This window comes from Copadichromis virginalis, linkage group LG22, assembly GCF_057382275.1.
Source record: "Copadichromis virginalis isolate Kocher_CV1m ecotype Utaka linkage group LG22, C_Virginalis_male_GT1.1, whole genome shotgun sequence".
In the NCBI taxonomy this organism is placed as follows: domain Eukaryota; kingdom Metazoa; phylum Chordata; class Actinopteri; order Cichliformes; family Cichlidae; genus Copadichromis; species Copadichromis virginalis.
The window spans coordinates 31,846,823-31,861,171 of record NC_140638.1 but is presented as its reverse complement, the minus strand read 5'-3'; the positions used below and the strand labels follow the sequence as shown (position 1 = coordinate 31,861,171).

Sequence of the window (14,349 nt, the reverse complement as noted above, 5' to 3'; positions counted from 1 at the left end):
GCAAAACAGCTGATCTCCCCACACTGTGGAAACATTTAGAAGTGCTCAACTGCATGGATTTAAAAGAAAATACACTGCTGAAAGAAATGACAGAAAGATGGATTCTCCCCACCCGTCCATGTCTGTCACATGTGGTCAGGGTGAACCTGCTCTCACCTGTGACAAGCACAGAGCGCCAGTGGTGGACCTGCTAATTCTTGTATTCTATGGCAAATGCCAATTCTGTGCTGGGCAGTGAGCACAAGCCCCATTAGAGAGTCCTCAGGCCCCCCTCATGAGGTCATTTTGCACCTCTGGCAGTGCTCGACCTGTTCCTCCTTACTCAAAGGAGCAGATACAAGGCCTGCTGATGGGTTAAGGACCATCTACGACCCTGTCCAGCTCTCCTGGAATCTCCTCCATGCTCTTGAGACTGTGCTGGGAGACACAGCAAAGCTTCTGGCAGTGGTGCATACTGATATGCCATCCTGGAGGATTTGTATTACCTGTCCAACGTGTGTAGGGTCCAAGTATTACCTCATGCTACCCGTAGCGACACCGACCCAAGCTAAGTGCAAAACTAGTGAAAATACAGTGAGAACAGATGACGTGGGGAATAATGTCAGTGGCCTTGACCTGTGAATCCTGTATTTGCAGTGTCTCATTGTTGCCCTTGTAATGCACCTGTTGTTAATTTCATTAACACCAAAGCAGCTGAAACTGATTAACACCCCCCTCTGCTACCTAACTGACCACATCAATATAAAGTTTCAACTCTGTTGAACTTCCCACACGTCACAACCTTGAGCCAAAAGCACATTTTTAGAACATTTTTCTCCATGACCAACTTTGAACATCGCTAACGTGGATATATCAGTTTCAAAAGCAAAGCTCTCCCAGTTGATTGTCTGTAGTGCAGAGTAACAGAAACAAGCCTTGGGGCCTTGGATCTTTTTTCTGCTTTCTGATAATTCACAGAGGAAAACTTGAAAAAGTGCTTTTTGTGTAAACTTTAAAGGATTGTATCAGCATGTGGGAGAGCTGGCTCATCAAAACAAGATCCATCTTCTGAAAGCTTACCCTTTTACCTTTTAATACCCAGCACACTTAAAATTATTGTTAAAATAATTTTCCAATATAGTGAAAATTTAACAACCACAAATTTGAAGCCTTCAGTGTTTAATAAGCTTTACTTAAGCACACTTTCTTATATTGTTTTTAAGTAGTCGGGGACAGCTCTCCAGGCTTCTTGAAGGACAGTCAAAGCTCTTCTTTGGGTGTTGCCTCTTGTTGATGATCCCATATTGTTTCAATAATGCTGAGGTCCTGGCTGTGGGGAGGCCAGTCCCTGTCTGATCAGGTACAATTGTGGTTTGTTTGTGTCTTTTCCACTCGAGGCATGTTTTTAGTGCACGCAACGCAAACCAAATGCTTCCCCGATGACACTGAATGCTGGATCACAATCCAACAGTAGTTGGACAAGATCTCAAACACCGCTGTCTGAGATGCAAGCCAAACTATAACCGAGCCTCCACCGTTTTACCTCTCTCCTGACAGTCCGTACAAATTGATTTGAAACAAATATTTCAAAATTGTTTTTCATTTCATTCGAACTGTTGCCACCCATTTTCAGTCTTGTAATTTGTAATGTGTTCTGCAATTTGCCATATCTCAGTCTTTTCTCTTCCCTTTCTTAAGAAGGGAACAGTAGATTGAATCAACTGAAGGGCCAGATCCATCTCTCAGGTCCTGTGTCAAGTTGTTTTTGACCTAGTAAATCTTTGGGAATCAGCTTGTTGGCACAAAAATACTATTTTATGCCATTGGCTCATTAAATAGGAACTAATTGTGAGCGTTTTTTTTTTATTTTTTTATTTTTTTTTTTTTACAAGCTGCTTGTAACAAAGTGCCAAATGATACAATTTCAAACTGGTCCTTTGCTAAGTTGTCCGTTATGTGGAGACAACACCAGCTCATCTCTTGAGTTGGCGCTTATTTTTCCTCCCCCACACACACACTTTAATGATTCATAGGTCAGTGTTACATGATCTAATTGATTTAAGGCTTACAATACCACTTAAATCAACTAGTCTGAAAACATTTAACAGGCATTAGAGCAGGAGCGTCCAACTCCAGGCCTCAAGTGCTGGTGTCCTGCAGGTTATAGATGTGTCCTTGATCCACACAGCTGATTTAAATGGCTAAATTTCCTTCTCAACATGTCTTGAAGTTCTCCAGAGGCCTGATAATGAACTAATCATTTGATTCAGGTGTGTTGACCCAGGGTGAGATCTAAAACTTGCAGGACACCGGCCCTTGAGGCCTGGAGTTGGACACCCCTGCATTAGAGGATCCAATGTTCATTTAAAGCTCTTTTTAATCTCAGTAGCTTTGCACGATTCAGACCTGTGTGTCTTCTACTTATACTGGCTGCCTGTATTAAAACTGTCTTCTTCTGACCCTTATAAACAGAAACTCTGGACAGCAGTTGTGATCCACTCTCAGTGACATCATAGAGAGCCACGAGTTGGAAAAACTCTTAAACTTTAACATTCAGTGCTGTCTGAATATAAGGAAAAGCATAATGAGAGTAATTTAACGTGGACTCACTGAAAAGCAAAATGTAATTTAAAAATAAGAGAAAACAGAATAGACTTGGGAATTAATAAGTAAATGAGCTCAAATTTATTCAAGTTTTGATACAATATTTAACAGAAATGACCCTCAGCAGAGGTCTTCTGGCTACAAAGCAGCATTAGGGGGACAGAATCAGTGGTAAAAAAGAGGCTCTCAAGTGAGAATGAATCTAACTGAACACAAAACTGATGCGAATACGTGAACAACAGTAAAAATAACATGAGGGGAAAAACCTGAAGCTTTAGATTTGATCTTAGTGTCGAATTGTTAAAAACACAGAAAACAGTTTTTCCTTTCACAGCCTCCCGACTCTGCCAAGCAAACATAACACACATTGTGAAGAGACTAGCCCACTCTGTGGATTACAGAACACCAGATCTGAGTGCCAACAGTGGTTAGCCGTTCAATGCCTCGTAAATACAGCAGTTGAGCCACTCGAGCCGGGCGCTGTCCTAGTTTGATACTGACAACAAATGACAAGAATTCTGGTGAGCATTCATGAGAGATGCTCAAGTGAGCATGAAAAGGGTTTAGTGTTACAGTCCTTTCATCAGCAGAAGCCCTTTCATTCTCCAAGAACGATGACAAAACAGTTCACCCGAATGCAACATGTTTGTTTTTAGTGGCGCCGAACACAACCTCGCTGAAGTGTGCGCCGTGAAAAAGGCACAATTTAAAATGTTCCGTAAACAAGAACGGGCTTTAAATGGTAGAGCCTCTCCTCTGTGCTTTTAGTGGTTCAGCGTGTCATCATCAGACAATCCTGCTCCTCTTAACAGCTAAGAGAGCGCAAACAGGCCGCAGCGGTACCTGAGAAAGTGACCTGCTGAAATGTCTGCCATCATAATTAGTGTCATTTTAAACTGGCGATCAATATTAAAGCAAAGCTCTCGTACACGTCAAACTCTGGAAAACATTGTAAATACCAGAGCCCGACAGATATCAGCCGATATCAGCATTTCTAATGGCGCATTAAAGTTGAAAAGTGGAAAGAAGACATGGCTGTAGAGCATATTTTGAGTGTTGATGTTGCAAACTTTTAGTTCAGAGATCACTCCTCTGTGACTTCTCAGTAAGCAACACCTGTTTGTTACACCACAGACAACAAGCAGCTGATCTGAGCACCTCCAGTTAGAGTGCTTTTAAACTACATGAGCCAAATCTTATGGAAATGTGGTTATGCTAAATATTGCTGCTTATGTGTCGGATTTTTAAATTGCCGGATATCAGTTTAGGTCTTAGTCATCCTACATCAGTGGGGCTCTGGTAAATACTGTGTATGAATCAGCCTTTAACTTATGAAATTGCACCAGGTGTAAAAGCTACTGGAACCCTGAGAAAAGCCAACACGGGCTTATAGCACACTGTGCTATGAGGCGTTCAGTTTAAGTAGCACAGAGTAATGCACTGTTCCAACACATCAGTAAACCTTAACAGTCATTGGTCATAGCCTAACCAATCAACATTCACCTGTTACTTTGTTATGTCATCACAAACGGCTTCATAGCCTAAATCTTTATTCCGTCACGCTGAGCCGCAAACTCAGTCTTAAAATGCACATCGAGACGATTCAAATGACCTCGATGCAATACGATAAATCTGAGGGCAATGAGAGCACGTGCTTGGACCGATAAATCCTCCTGACTTAAGGTATCTGAAACGAAAAACCTGGATGGGAGAATGCCAAATAATGGACAGGTTTGCTTTAAACGCATCACTGCAAGATGATACAAGACCAGCTGTAACTAATAAGACACAAATCTGCATTAGTATCTCCAACAAGTCGAGTGAATCAGTAATAAAGCACAACAATGTTCATCAAACAGTTGTGTACGAATGCCATCTGCAGCTGTTTGTCATCACAGAGCTCCAAAACAAGCAGCAAGAGTCTAATGAATGACTTTGGACAGACTTCTAAACCTTTGGTGTACGTCACCTCTCCAGACCAGTTCACAGTGTCCCTGTAACTGACAAAGCTCTGGGTTCAAATCAGTCCTTTTTGTTGACACTGAAATACTGACATTGTGGAGAAGAGCTGTCAAAAAGGCCTCAAAACAGAAACATGCCTCAGAACGCGTGTCAGCTCGTCCAAAAGAGAAGAAAAGAGGCCTGGATGGCAATGGAATTACATGGAAGGCTCCTTCACTAGTTTGGCTCCTTCAACTAGTTTATTGGATCCTGTTCATATCCCATTTACATGGAAATTCCATTAATTCCTTCACATCTGTTCAGAGAAGCGGAATATCCTGAGGCAACTGGTCCAAGTCGACAGAGGAGAAGAGGTCAGTGATGCCCTCCCCGTCAGCCACGCTCACAACGCAGCCCTCCTCATTGTGAGAGAAGGCCACAGGGGGACTGAGAGCAACAAAACTGCACTCAGAGGGGGGCTGGGGGGAGGTGAGAGTGGAGGGCATAGGAGAGCGCTGCTGTGTCGGCTCAGGCTGAAGCTTGGAGAGATTATCAATTCCACAACTGCTGTTAGCGTTTTCTGGAATGACACGGGAGTGTGAATGAGGAGACACCGGTGAGGAAGAAAGTGATCAAATCACCCAAAAATCTCAAAACAGAGTTGGAGCTGGGCATAGTACTGTTCAAGGCTCCTGTGACAGCAACGCGGTTACGGTGATACGTCGTTTCCTTGTCCTCTGTGGCACCAGAGCGACAGGATGCTCAAACACAAGACTCACCTCTGGAAGACTGAGCGAAGGCCGCGAAGGGCAAATCGAGCATGGAGTCGCTGTCATTTAAATGACTTCCACTGCCCTCGTCAGCAGCCGAATAACCTGTAGCTTCGATGGGGAGGGGCTCATCGGAGCACATGAACACATCAATGGGTCCCTGAGTGCTGCTGAGGTGGATCTGCAGGCTCTGAGCATTGAGAAAGCAGACACGTGGATTTATGATTAACGACTCAAAAACAGCAGCAGTTCCACTAGAGAACAGAAATGACTAATAATCTTACACCTTGTCCGACTGACATGTACCTCGTCTGGGTGTGGCACTACGAGTTGAGTCTCTGTGGGGGCTTTGATCACGATCACAGTCTGATCTTTCAGAGCGGGAATCCTATAGATATCCTTGTAAGTCAAATAGGCGTATGTGAGCCACAAAGTCAAGGAAGACAATAAAAACAACAGACTGGTGTTTGTGTGCCGCTGGAGCTTAGAGTTCAGCGGACTCCAAAACTCATGCACGTGTCGCACCAGCAGTGTGGTTTCACCTACATCGTGTCAGCTTTTCAAATCATAACTGTACGACTGCAGGACACCGCATGCTCACACTGCAACAGTTTCTTTATCACAAGGTAGACCTGTTTTCTTTACACCAATATGAGCCACAATTCATAAAACAAACACCAAAAAAACAAAAACAAACAAACACTATTGACCCATTAGGAAGGTGTTTTTCCCCCTGCCACAGGAGAGGCAGATTTATCCCACTTTTAGCCAAGCCGGCAATTAAATACAATACATTTGTGATAATACATCAATCAAATGTGATCAAGTGGCAAAATTCACACATTTGTTGCCAACTACAAACATCAAAACTCACATTAACTACTGGCCAAAATGTCACTGATGTAAAACAGGCATTCCCAACAAATATGACAGAGCTGCTGCAGGTGGGATTTAACTACAAAATGACCGGCACGCTCTTTAACGCAGGCACAGTGCAATCAGTCCGTCTGCGGTTATGAATTGGATGGCAGTTATTTTCAAACCTGCAGTTGGTCTGAGCCATTCCACGATTGCTGGGAGACAAACTGCCCTCCCACCAGGCAACCAACCACCCTGTAATTGAAAGCGGGCGTTGTGGACCAGCTGGTTGCTGCAACTACTTGGAATCGGCCATCAAATTTGATTTGAAAAGATAAATAAAAAATTCAACACAATCACCAGACAACCACTGCTTTTTATTAACCACAAGGCAGGTGCGTTCTGAAACATTAGTGATAATTAATTCCAGGTATTGTTTGCTCTTTGAAAGCTAGTATTTTTCCTTGATTGGAACAAATAAACTTTTCCTCCTTTATGCCAACAGCACACACACCACTACAGTAAAGACTGTCTCTGGTCAGCCATTATTAAATGTTGACAGTTTACAAAGAAAGAAATGTACCTCTAGTGCCACCTGCATGTCTCATGAAGTCAATGCAGTTTGAAAGGCAGACATACTGAGACTTTGAGAACAACTCAGGGCTCCTGGTGCTGTTACTTTAACGGCAAACACTAATATTTTTATCCTAGCAGTTTTACCCATTAAACCTGCCTTCAGAGTATTTCCTGGGTGACAATAAAGAGTGAAATGAAGCTGAACAGACAAAGGATATCTGTGACTGTGGCAGTCCTCACACAGCTCATGAATCTGCTCCGTACAGCTTTGGATCAGCTCGTCCAGCTTCCTCTCCTCCTCGCCAAGAGCCTTTAGCACAGGCTGATAGTCTTCATTCAGTTGTCCGCCCCTGTGCACAAGCATTCAAAAACACCCAGGTCAACAGCGAAACAAGCAACACTCAAGTTATCCAATGTGTCTGAGCATTAGGAGCAGAAAAAAAGCCCCCTTGCCCTACTAAATACAGTGGCTTGCAAAAGTATTCGATTACACACAGGTGCACTCTATTTAGTCATTAGCACTCATCAGGCAATGTCTATGGGCAACTTACTGCACTCAGACCAAAGGGGGCTGAATAATTACACACACCCCACTTTTCAGTTATTTATTTGTAAAACATGTTTGGAATCATGAATGATTTTCGTTCCACTTCTCACATGTGCACCACTTTGTTTTGGTCTTTCACGTGGAATTCCAATAAAATTGATTCATGTTTGTGGCTGTAATGTGACAAAATGTGGGAAAGTTCTAGGGGGCCGAATACTTTTGCAAGCCACTGTATACATTTATGCATAAAATGGGTCTATGTTTGTTACTTACTGGCCCAGTTTATACTTACCACCACTGGATGTGGTTTTTAGACTTCTTTTTGATGAGCTGGATCCCTTCAAGGACGTTTGTGATATCATAGATGCGCCTCTTAGAGGCGCCAAGTTCCCGACACACTACGTTTAAATCCAAAACCCCATCGGCGGAGCACCTCAGGAGCTCTGCAAACTTCCGGGTCAAGAGACCCAGTGACGTATCGAAGCGTGACCTCTCCCGCTTGCACATTAGGGAACCGAGACCTGGAGGATAAACGGACAGGTGGAGACTGAGATGTTTTCTTGCTGGTAATGGCTGCACCATAGGAGTATCTCTTAACCCCCCTTTTCCTTGACTACCTACTCAGATCAACTCGGCACGGTTTGCCGTGATTTTCAGGATTTTCCATTAGGTTATAGTATCTGGCTAGGTTATAGTTGCCCTGGAGGCAACAGCTACAGCAGGAATAAGGTTGGCTGGTGCTTGTGTATGTGTGATGGTCTGTCAGAACTTTCTCTCAACAAGATAGTTTTACATGCATGTAGCTGAGATTACAGTTAAGGCTGAGTTCAAAGATGGGCAGCGTCTGACTGCCTAGTTAGTGAGTAAGGCTGCCATTCATGACCCAAAAACTTCAAAATGTTAATCCTTGTGATAATCATCAAGTCCCCCAAACTGGATCTGTCACTGACTCATTCAAGGATGAAGATGACGCCAATTTTGAGTTTGAGTTTTTTTACCAGCACAGTTCTGCATTCTAAATCCGTAGGCTTTAAGATGAATCTGGTGACCCTTTGCATCTATAGCAGCTTCTACTGTTCTGGGAAGACTTGCTACAAGATTGAGTGTGTGTGAGACTTTTTGCCCTGCTGATCCAGCAGAGCACTTATGAGGTCAAATGCTGATGTTGGAATTAGAAAGTCTGACTTGCTGTTGCAGTCCTAGAGTCCAGTGAATACGTTACACCACTCTGTCTGATGCAATCTGGAACTACTGTCCATCATGTGTCGTCCTTTTTATCTACCTCGGGAATTTGCATCGGTCATTGTAAGTGCCGTTTATATTCCACCACAAGCGGACACGGTCACCGCCTTATGCGAGCTGCATGAGGCACTCACACAGCACCAGACACAACACCGGGACGCTGCGCTTATTGTGACGGGGGACTTTAATAGCGCCAACCTCAAACGCGCAGCGCCGAACTTTTATCAACACATCACCTGCCCCACCAGGGGTGAAAGGACACTGGACCACTGCTACACTACGGTCAAGGACGGCTACAAGGCACAATCCCGCCCCCCGTTTGGCAAATCTGATCACGCCGCCATCTTCCTCATGCCAAAATACAAACAAAGGCTGAAACAGGAAGTTCCGGTTCAGAGGAAGGTCGCGCGCTGGACGGATCAATCGGTGGCCGCGTTACAGGACGCACTCGATGACGCAGACTGGGGCATGTTCAGAAACAGCTCCGACGATGACGTCAACGTGTTTACGGAAGCGGTTGTGGGATTCATCGGGAAACTAGCGGATGATACCGTGGAGACAAAGACTATCACAACGTTTCCCAACCAGAAGCCGTGGGTGGATAAAACCATCCGCGACGCTCTGAGATCCCGCACCGCTGCCTACAACACGGGACTCATGACGGGGGACATGGACCCGTACAAAGCCGCGTCATATAACGTGCGGAGGGCGGTGAAAGAGGCGAAGCAGCGCTACGGGAGGAAACTAGAGTCACAACTCCAACAGAGTGACTCTAGGAGCCTGTGGCGGGGACTAAGGACAATAACGGACTATAAAGCACCAACAACCGGTATGACGAACGCGGCCGTGACTCTGGCAGACGAACTGAACACTTTCTATGCTCGCTTCGAGGCTGCAGCTAAGGTCTCCAACAATGCTAGTGTTAGCGGCGCTAACGGCTGCAGACAGGAAGATACTGCCAGCACCGGAAACGTGCTCGTCATCTCCGAGCATGAAGTAAGGAGAGCCTTCAAGAGAGTGAACACCAGGAAAGCAGCAGGACCAGACGGCATCCCAGGTCGTATCCTAAGAGACTGCGCATACCAGCTAGCTCCTGTGTTCACTGAGATATTCAACATCTCTTTATCTCAGTCGGTGATCCCCACATGCTTCAAAGAGTCCATCATTGTTCCTGTCCCGAAGAAACCCCACCCTGCTTCTCTCAATGACTATCGCCCTGTAGCCCTCACCTCAGTAGTGATGAAGTGCTTTGAACGCCTGGTCAGAGACTTCATCATTTCTTCACTACCAGACACACTGGACCCACTACAGTTCGCTTACCGTCCAAATCGTTCCACAGACGATGCCATCTCTCATCTCCTCCACACATCACTCACTCACTCACTTGGACACTAGAAGGGGGAATTATGTTAAAATGCTCTTCATAGACTACAGCTCTGCATTTAACACCATAATTCCCTCCACACTCACCACCAAGCTGGAGCATCTGGGACTCAGCTCATCTATGTGTCAGTGGATCTCCAACTTCCTAACTGGCAGACCACAGGCAGTAAGGATGGGCGGACATGTCTCAGCCTCCACCACTCTCAGCACTGGAGCCCCCCAGGGGTGTGTTCTGAGCCCCCTGCTGTACTCTTTGTACACATATGACTGTGTGGCCACTACCAGCTCCACCACCATCATCAAGTTTGCTGACGACACCGTCGTGGTGGGCCTGATCTCTGATAACAACGAGACGGCCTACCTGAAGGAGATTAGGAATCTGGAGAACTGGTGCCAGAGGAACAACCTCCTTCTAAACGTCAGTAAGACAAAGGAGCTGATAGTGGACTTCAGCACTAAGCAGGAGAGGAACTACCAGACCCCCGTCATCAACGAGTGCCCAGTGGAGAGAGTGGACAGCTTCAAATACCTCGGAGTTCACATCACGCAGGACCTGTCATGGTCCTGTCACATCAACACCGTGGTGAAAAAGGCCCGACAGCGTCTCTACCACCTCAGACGCTTGAGAGACTTCCAACTGCCCTCCAAGGTGCTCAGGAACTTTTACTCGTGCACCATAGAGAGCATCCTGGCGGGAAACATCTTAACCTGGTTTGGGAACAGCACCATGCAGGACAGACGAGCTCTACAGAGGGTTGTGCGGTCAGCTGAGCGCACCATCCGCTCCGAGCTCCCTGACCTGCACTCAATCTACAGCAGGCGGTGCTGGACCAAGGCCAGGAAGATCGTGAAGGACCTCAGCCATCCCAACAACAGACTGTTCTCTCTGTTGAGGTCAGGAAAGCGATTCCGCTCCCTGAAGACCAACACAGAGAGACTGAGGAGGAGCTTCTTCCCGCAGGCGATACGGTCTCTCAATCACACCACCACACAGTACTGACCCACACATATGGTTCTTACACACACACTGGACTTTCTGGACATTGTTTTTGCACACATTGTTTTTTTGCACAACACTGGTCACTATCTTCTTCATTTCCGGTTAATACTTGTACAGCTGCTGTTATTGTGTATATATTTATTTAGATTTAGATTTCTTCATACATTCTTATATAGTTCTATATTGTGTATTGTGTATTTTGTTGTACAGTTATTTTATTTTCAACTTTAATTTATATATTTTATCTTATTCTTCCCAGTTAAATTTACCCTTCATTCTAATTTGTGTTGTACAGTTATTTCATTTTTAACCTTAATTTATATTTTATTCCTTCCTAGTTAAATTTACCCTTTTTAATTTTTCATATTTATTTCCTATCTTATTCATAGCCTTTTCCTTTTTTGTTCTCTTTAGGTCACGAGCAGTTGTCCAAGCATTTCACTACATATCGTACTGTGTATGACTGTGTACGTGACAAATAAAATTTGAATTTGAATTTTGAATTTGAAGCCTCATATCACCAACCACAGGAGAACCACAAAGCTCCTGATGCACACTTTTTGTCCTGATGTTAATGCCAGAGGACCTTTGAAACTCTGCAGTTACTTAGTCAGCCTAGCTTGGCAATGACTTTTTCACATTGTGTACTTTAGCACTCTGTCATCCTGCTCTGCAAGAGTGCATGCTCTGACACTTCAAGGCTGAGTTACTAAATACTTCTGCTTGCAATAAAACCACTTACAGCTGATCTTGGAATATTTAGGAGAGGACCAAGTTCATGAACAGACTTTCTGCAACAGTGCAGTCCTATTATAGTACTAAGCTCTTGAGAATAACCCAGTCTTTCACAAATGTTTGCAAAGGCAGACTGCATGATTGGATGGATTTTGCTGCTGGATTTTATACACCTGTGACTGAGGGATTAAATCAACACCTCAACTGAGCGATTAAGCCGTGTGGCCCAGTTAGTCCATTTTTTGAAGGAGAAGCATATCAAAGCATTTGACACCATTAACTTATTAATTTAAGTTTTTGCTACACACGCCATTGGAACAAAATATCACCCATTAACTATGCTCTCCTGTAAACTGTAAAGCTGCGTCCGAGAGGTTTTATCCATTTCTTCCTTGGAATGGGCATGTTTTTCCATCTGATAATCCAGAGCACAAGTTATTACATCACACAGCCTTACTGGTTTCTCCTGTGTTTGTTAGATGGACCTCTGGCAGCACTGCCTCCATCCTGGAGGTCTGGGGCGGGTCACCGTCTTCCAGCTCCAGCTTTATTCCTTTGCCTGAAAATATTTAAGACAACTTGTTAGAAGTTACTGCTTGATATTGCAATATCATGCAACTTGGGATGTGTTTTCCCCTAATTTGTCACAGGGCTTCAATTTTTGCAGTAATATAAACTTGTCACTAGCCCACTGCCTTTACTTGAGAACCATGTAATTGTAAGATGTGAGCACGTCTCTGCATAAACTAGTAAACCAGTGTTGCCTTCACGGACTAATTGCTTTAGTTATTTCAAGCTGTCACTTATTACTTCGCAACTGGGGCAGAAGCTAGCTTCCCTCATCAGTGTGTGTGTAAGCTAACAGTAGGAACACTCCCCTTCCCCCTCCCATGCTGAGCATGCGACAGTTGTTTTGCAGCAATGATAAACAGCACCCCGCTACCGGGCTCCTTACCAATGTTTCCTCACACAAACTCGACGGCTGAAGTGTGCAGTCAGATTACACGGCACCCGAAGTCCGACATTTACACAAGTCCCCGACCATGCGCGAAGGTAAAACAAGCGTAAATCTACCGGATATACGCAAAAGGTCACAGTCCACCCTTCTAAATAAAATCATACTCACATATTAAAACATGACATCGTTATGAAAATGGCTTTAAACCTAAAGTATGAAGTGGTCCATTACAGCTAGTGAATCTTATATTAACTATTAATGCAAACTGTTTAAATTCTGTATTGTGTCGTGTTTTTTAACCAGTTTGAAGAAAATTAGAAAAATAAATAAATAATAATAAAAACAGCAGAAACTAAACAAAAAACATTACATTTTACACCAAATCTTAGCATCTACAGTTATTTTTTTACTACTGTTGATCATTTTAGACGTTATACTCTGATTTTTATACAGCAAGGACACCTATGCAACTTTAAAACTAAATACTTTTTCGGACAAGCCTTTATTCTGAAAAGGTACTTCCTGGCTAACCAGCACGCGTTTGACCGATAATAACCTTAACTGATAAACCACCAAGTATTTAAGTCTCACCGCTTGCGTAAAGTAGTCTCCGTTATATAGACATGCCCACATCAGCTGTCAAACCGCACTTCGTTTCTGAATTATAAACGGCCGTAACAAATATAAGCCTTCGGGCCTTTTCGAGCTTCACTTTCCTCTGGTCTCTGGGGTTTGGTGCTGCCTGCCTCCAAGAACTCCACTTTCACAGCGATTCCCACACAAAGGGCCCCGACCTATTAGGGTCCACACAGCCTCTGTACACTCCTGTTAGGCTCTCCGAGAACAAGAAACCAGCTTTTCTTCTACCGTCAAGCAGAAACAGTCACCCTTATCATGATTTCTACTGAGCATCCTGACGGGGTTTTAAAATGTTTTAAATTCAAGATGGAAACAATTTTCCTGGTATTAAACCAGATTTTCACGAGACAGGATATCGGCTATGCACGCTAGTGGTGGGCGGATCGATCCAAATATCGACTGTATCGATACCAAGTCGGCATCGGATCGATACTAGCCTGGTGAGATGGATTCTTTACTTTAAGTTTTGCTCTTGTTTGCAGTGCTGTGCTTTCGGCAAAGATGAAACAGCCAGGTCGCCGGACTCGCTCCTGTGTCAGCGCAGAGCAGGCGCACTTTGCTTCCCCTCCCCCCTCTTGTGTTTAGGCGTTGTGCTGTCACGTGACGCGATTTAGACGCTTTGGTTGTTAAGTTGTTTACATATTTTCACCAGTTATATTATAGTTTCTCAACAGTACTTGTTTTAACTTGTTTACTGGTTCTCCTGCCTTTTTTGAAGAAAAATCTTTAAATAAAACCCCCCCCAAAAAACCTTGATAACCAAACCACCACGGCTGCATTTTCATGCTTCGCAGCATCTTTTATTCTCACAATAATCACACGGCTGCTGTAACAGTACATTCAACGGCTGCAGCTCTCCACATCACCAACAACACAAGAAGAGTACATTTTTAATCTGGCGAGGCATGACTGTAGATGAGTCCATCTCACATGCAGCGGCATCCCCATCGCCCGCCTGAGGCCGGGGGGCCATCCGGCCGAACCTACTCCCCAGTCCGCTGAGCAGGCGAGGGAATCGGCCCGGACGGGGAAGTGTCCACTCTGGCGGTCGCCCGCGCATCCAGCGGCGCCGGTGACGAGGTGGTTCCTGGGGCCGCCCGCACCTCCAGCTGCAGCC

The 14,349-nt window shown here is 44.6% G+C and overlaps 1 protein-coding gene across 2 annotated transcripts; it reads right to left on the bottom strand.

Moving 5' to 3' along the window:
• Positions 1–2,641: 2,641 nt before the first annotated feature.
• On the bottom strand, positions 2,642–13,762 carry e2f3 (E2F transcription factor 3). Of its 2 annotated transcripts, none has more exons than XM_085446272.1 (7): positions 13,691–13,762; positions 12,093–12,194; positions 7,568–7,796; positions 6,947–7,078; positions 5,601–5,715; positions 5,304–5,484; positions 2,642–5,104 (listed from the first exon to the last, which is right to left on the bottom strand). In XM_085446272.1, exons 2-7 carry the CDS (start codon positions 12,139–12,141, stop codon positions 4,845–4,847), a joined length of 966 nt encoding a protein of 321 aa, XP_085302398.1. In that variant the 5' UTR covers positions 12,142–12,194; positions 13,691–13,762; the 3' UTR covers positions 2,642–4,844. The 2 variants fall into 2 exon arrangements, with proteins under 2 accessions (XP_085302398.1, XP_085302397.1); XM_085446271.1 differs by lacking the exon at positions 13,691–13,762 and adding an exon at positions 12,591–12,725.
• Between the last annotated feature and the right edge of the window lie 587 nt (positions 13,763–14,349).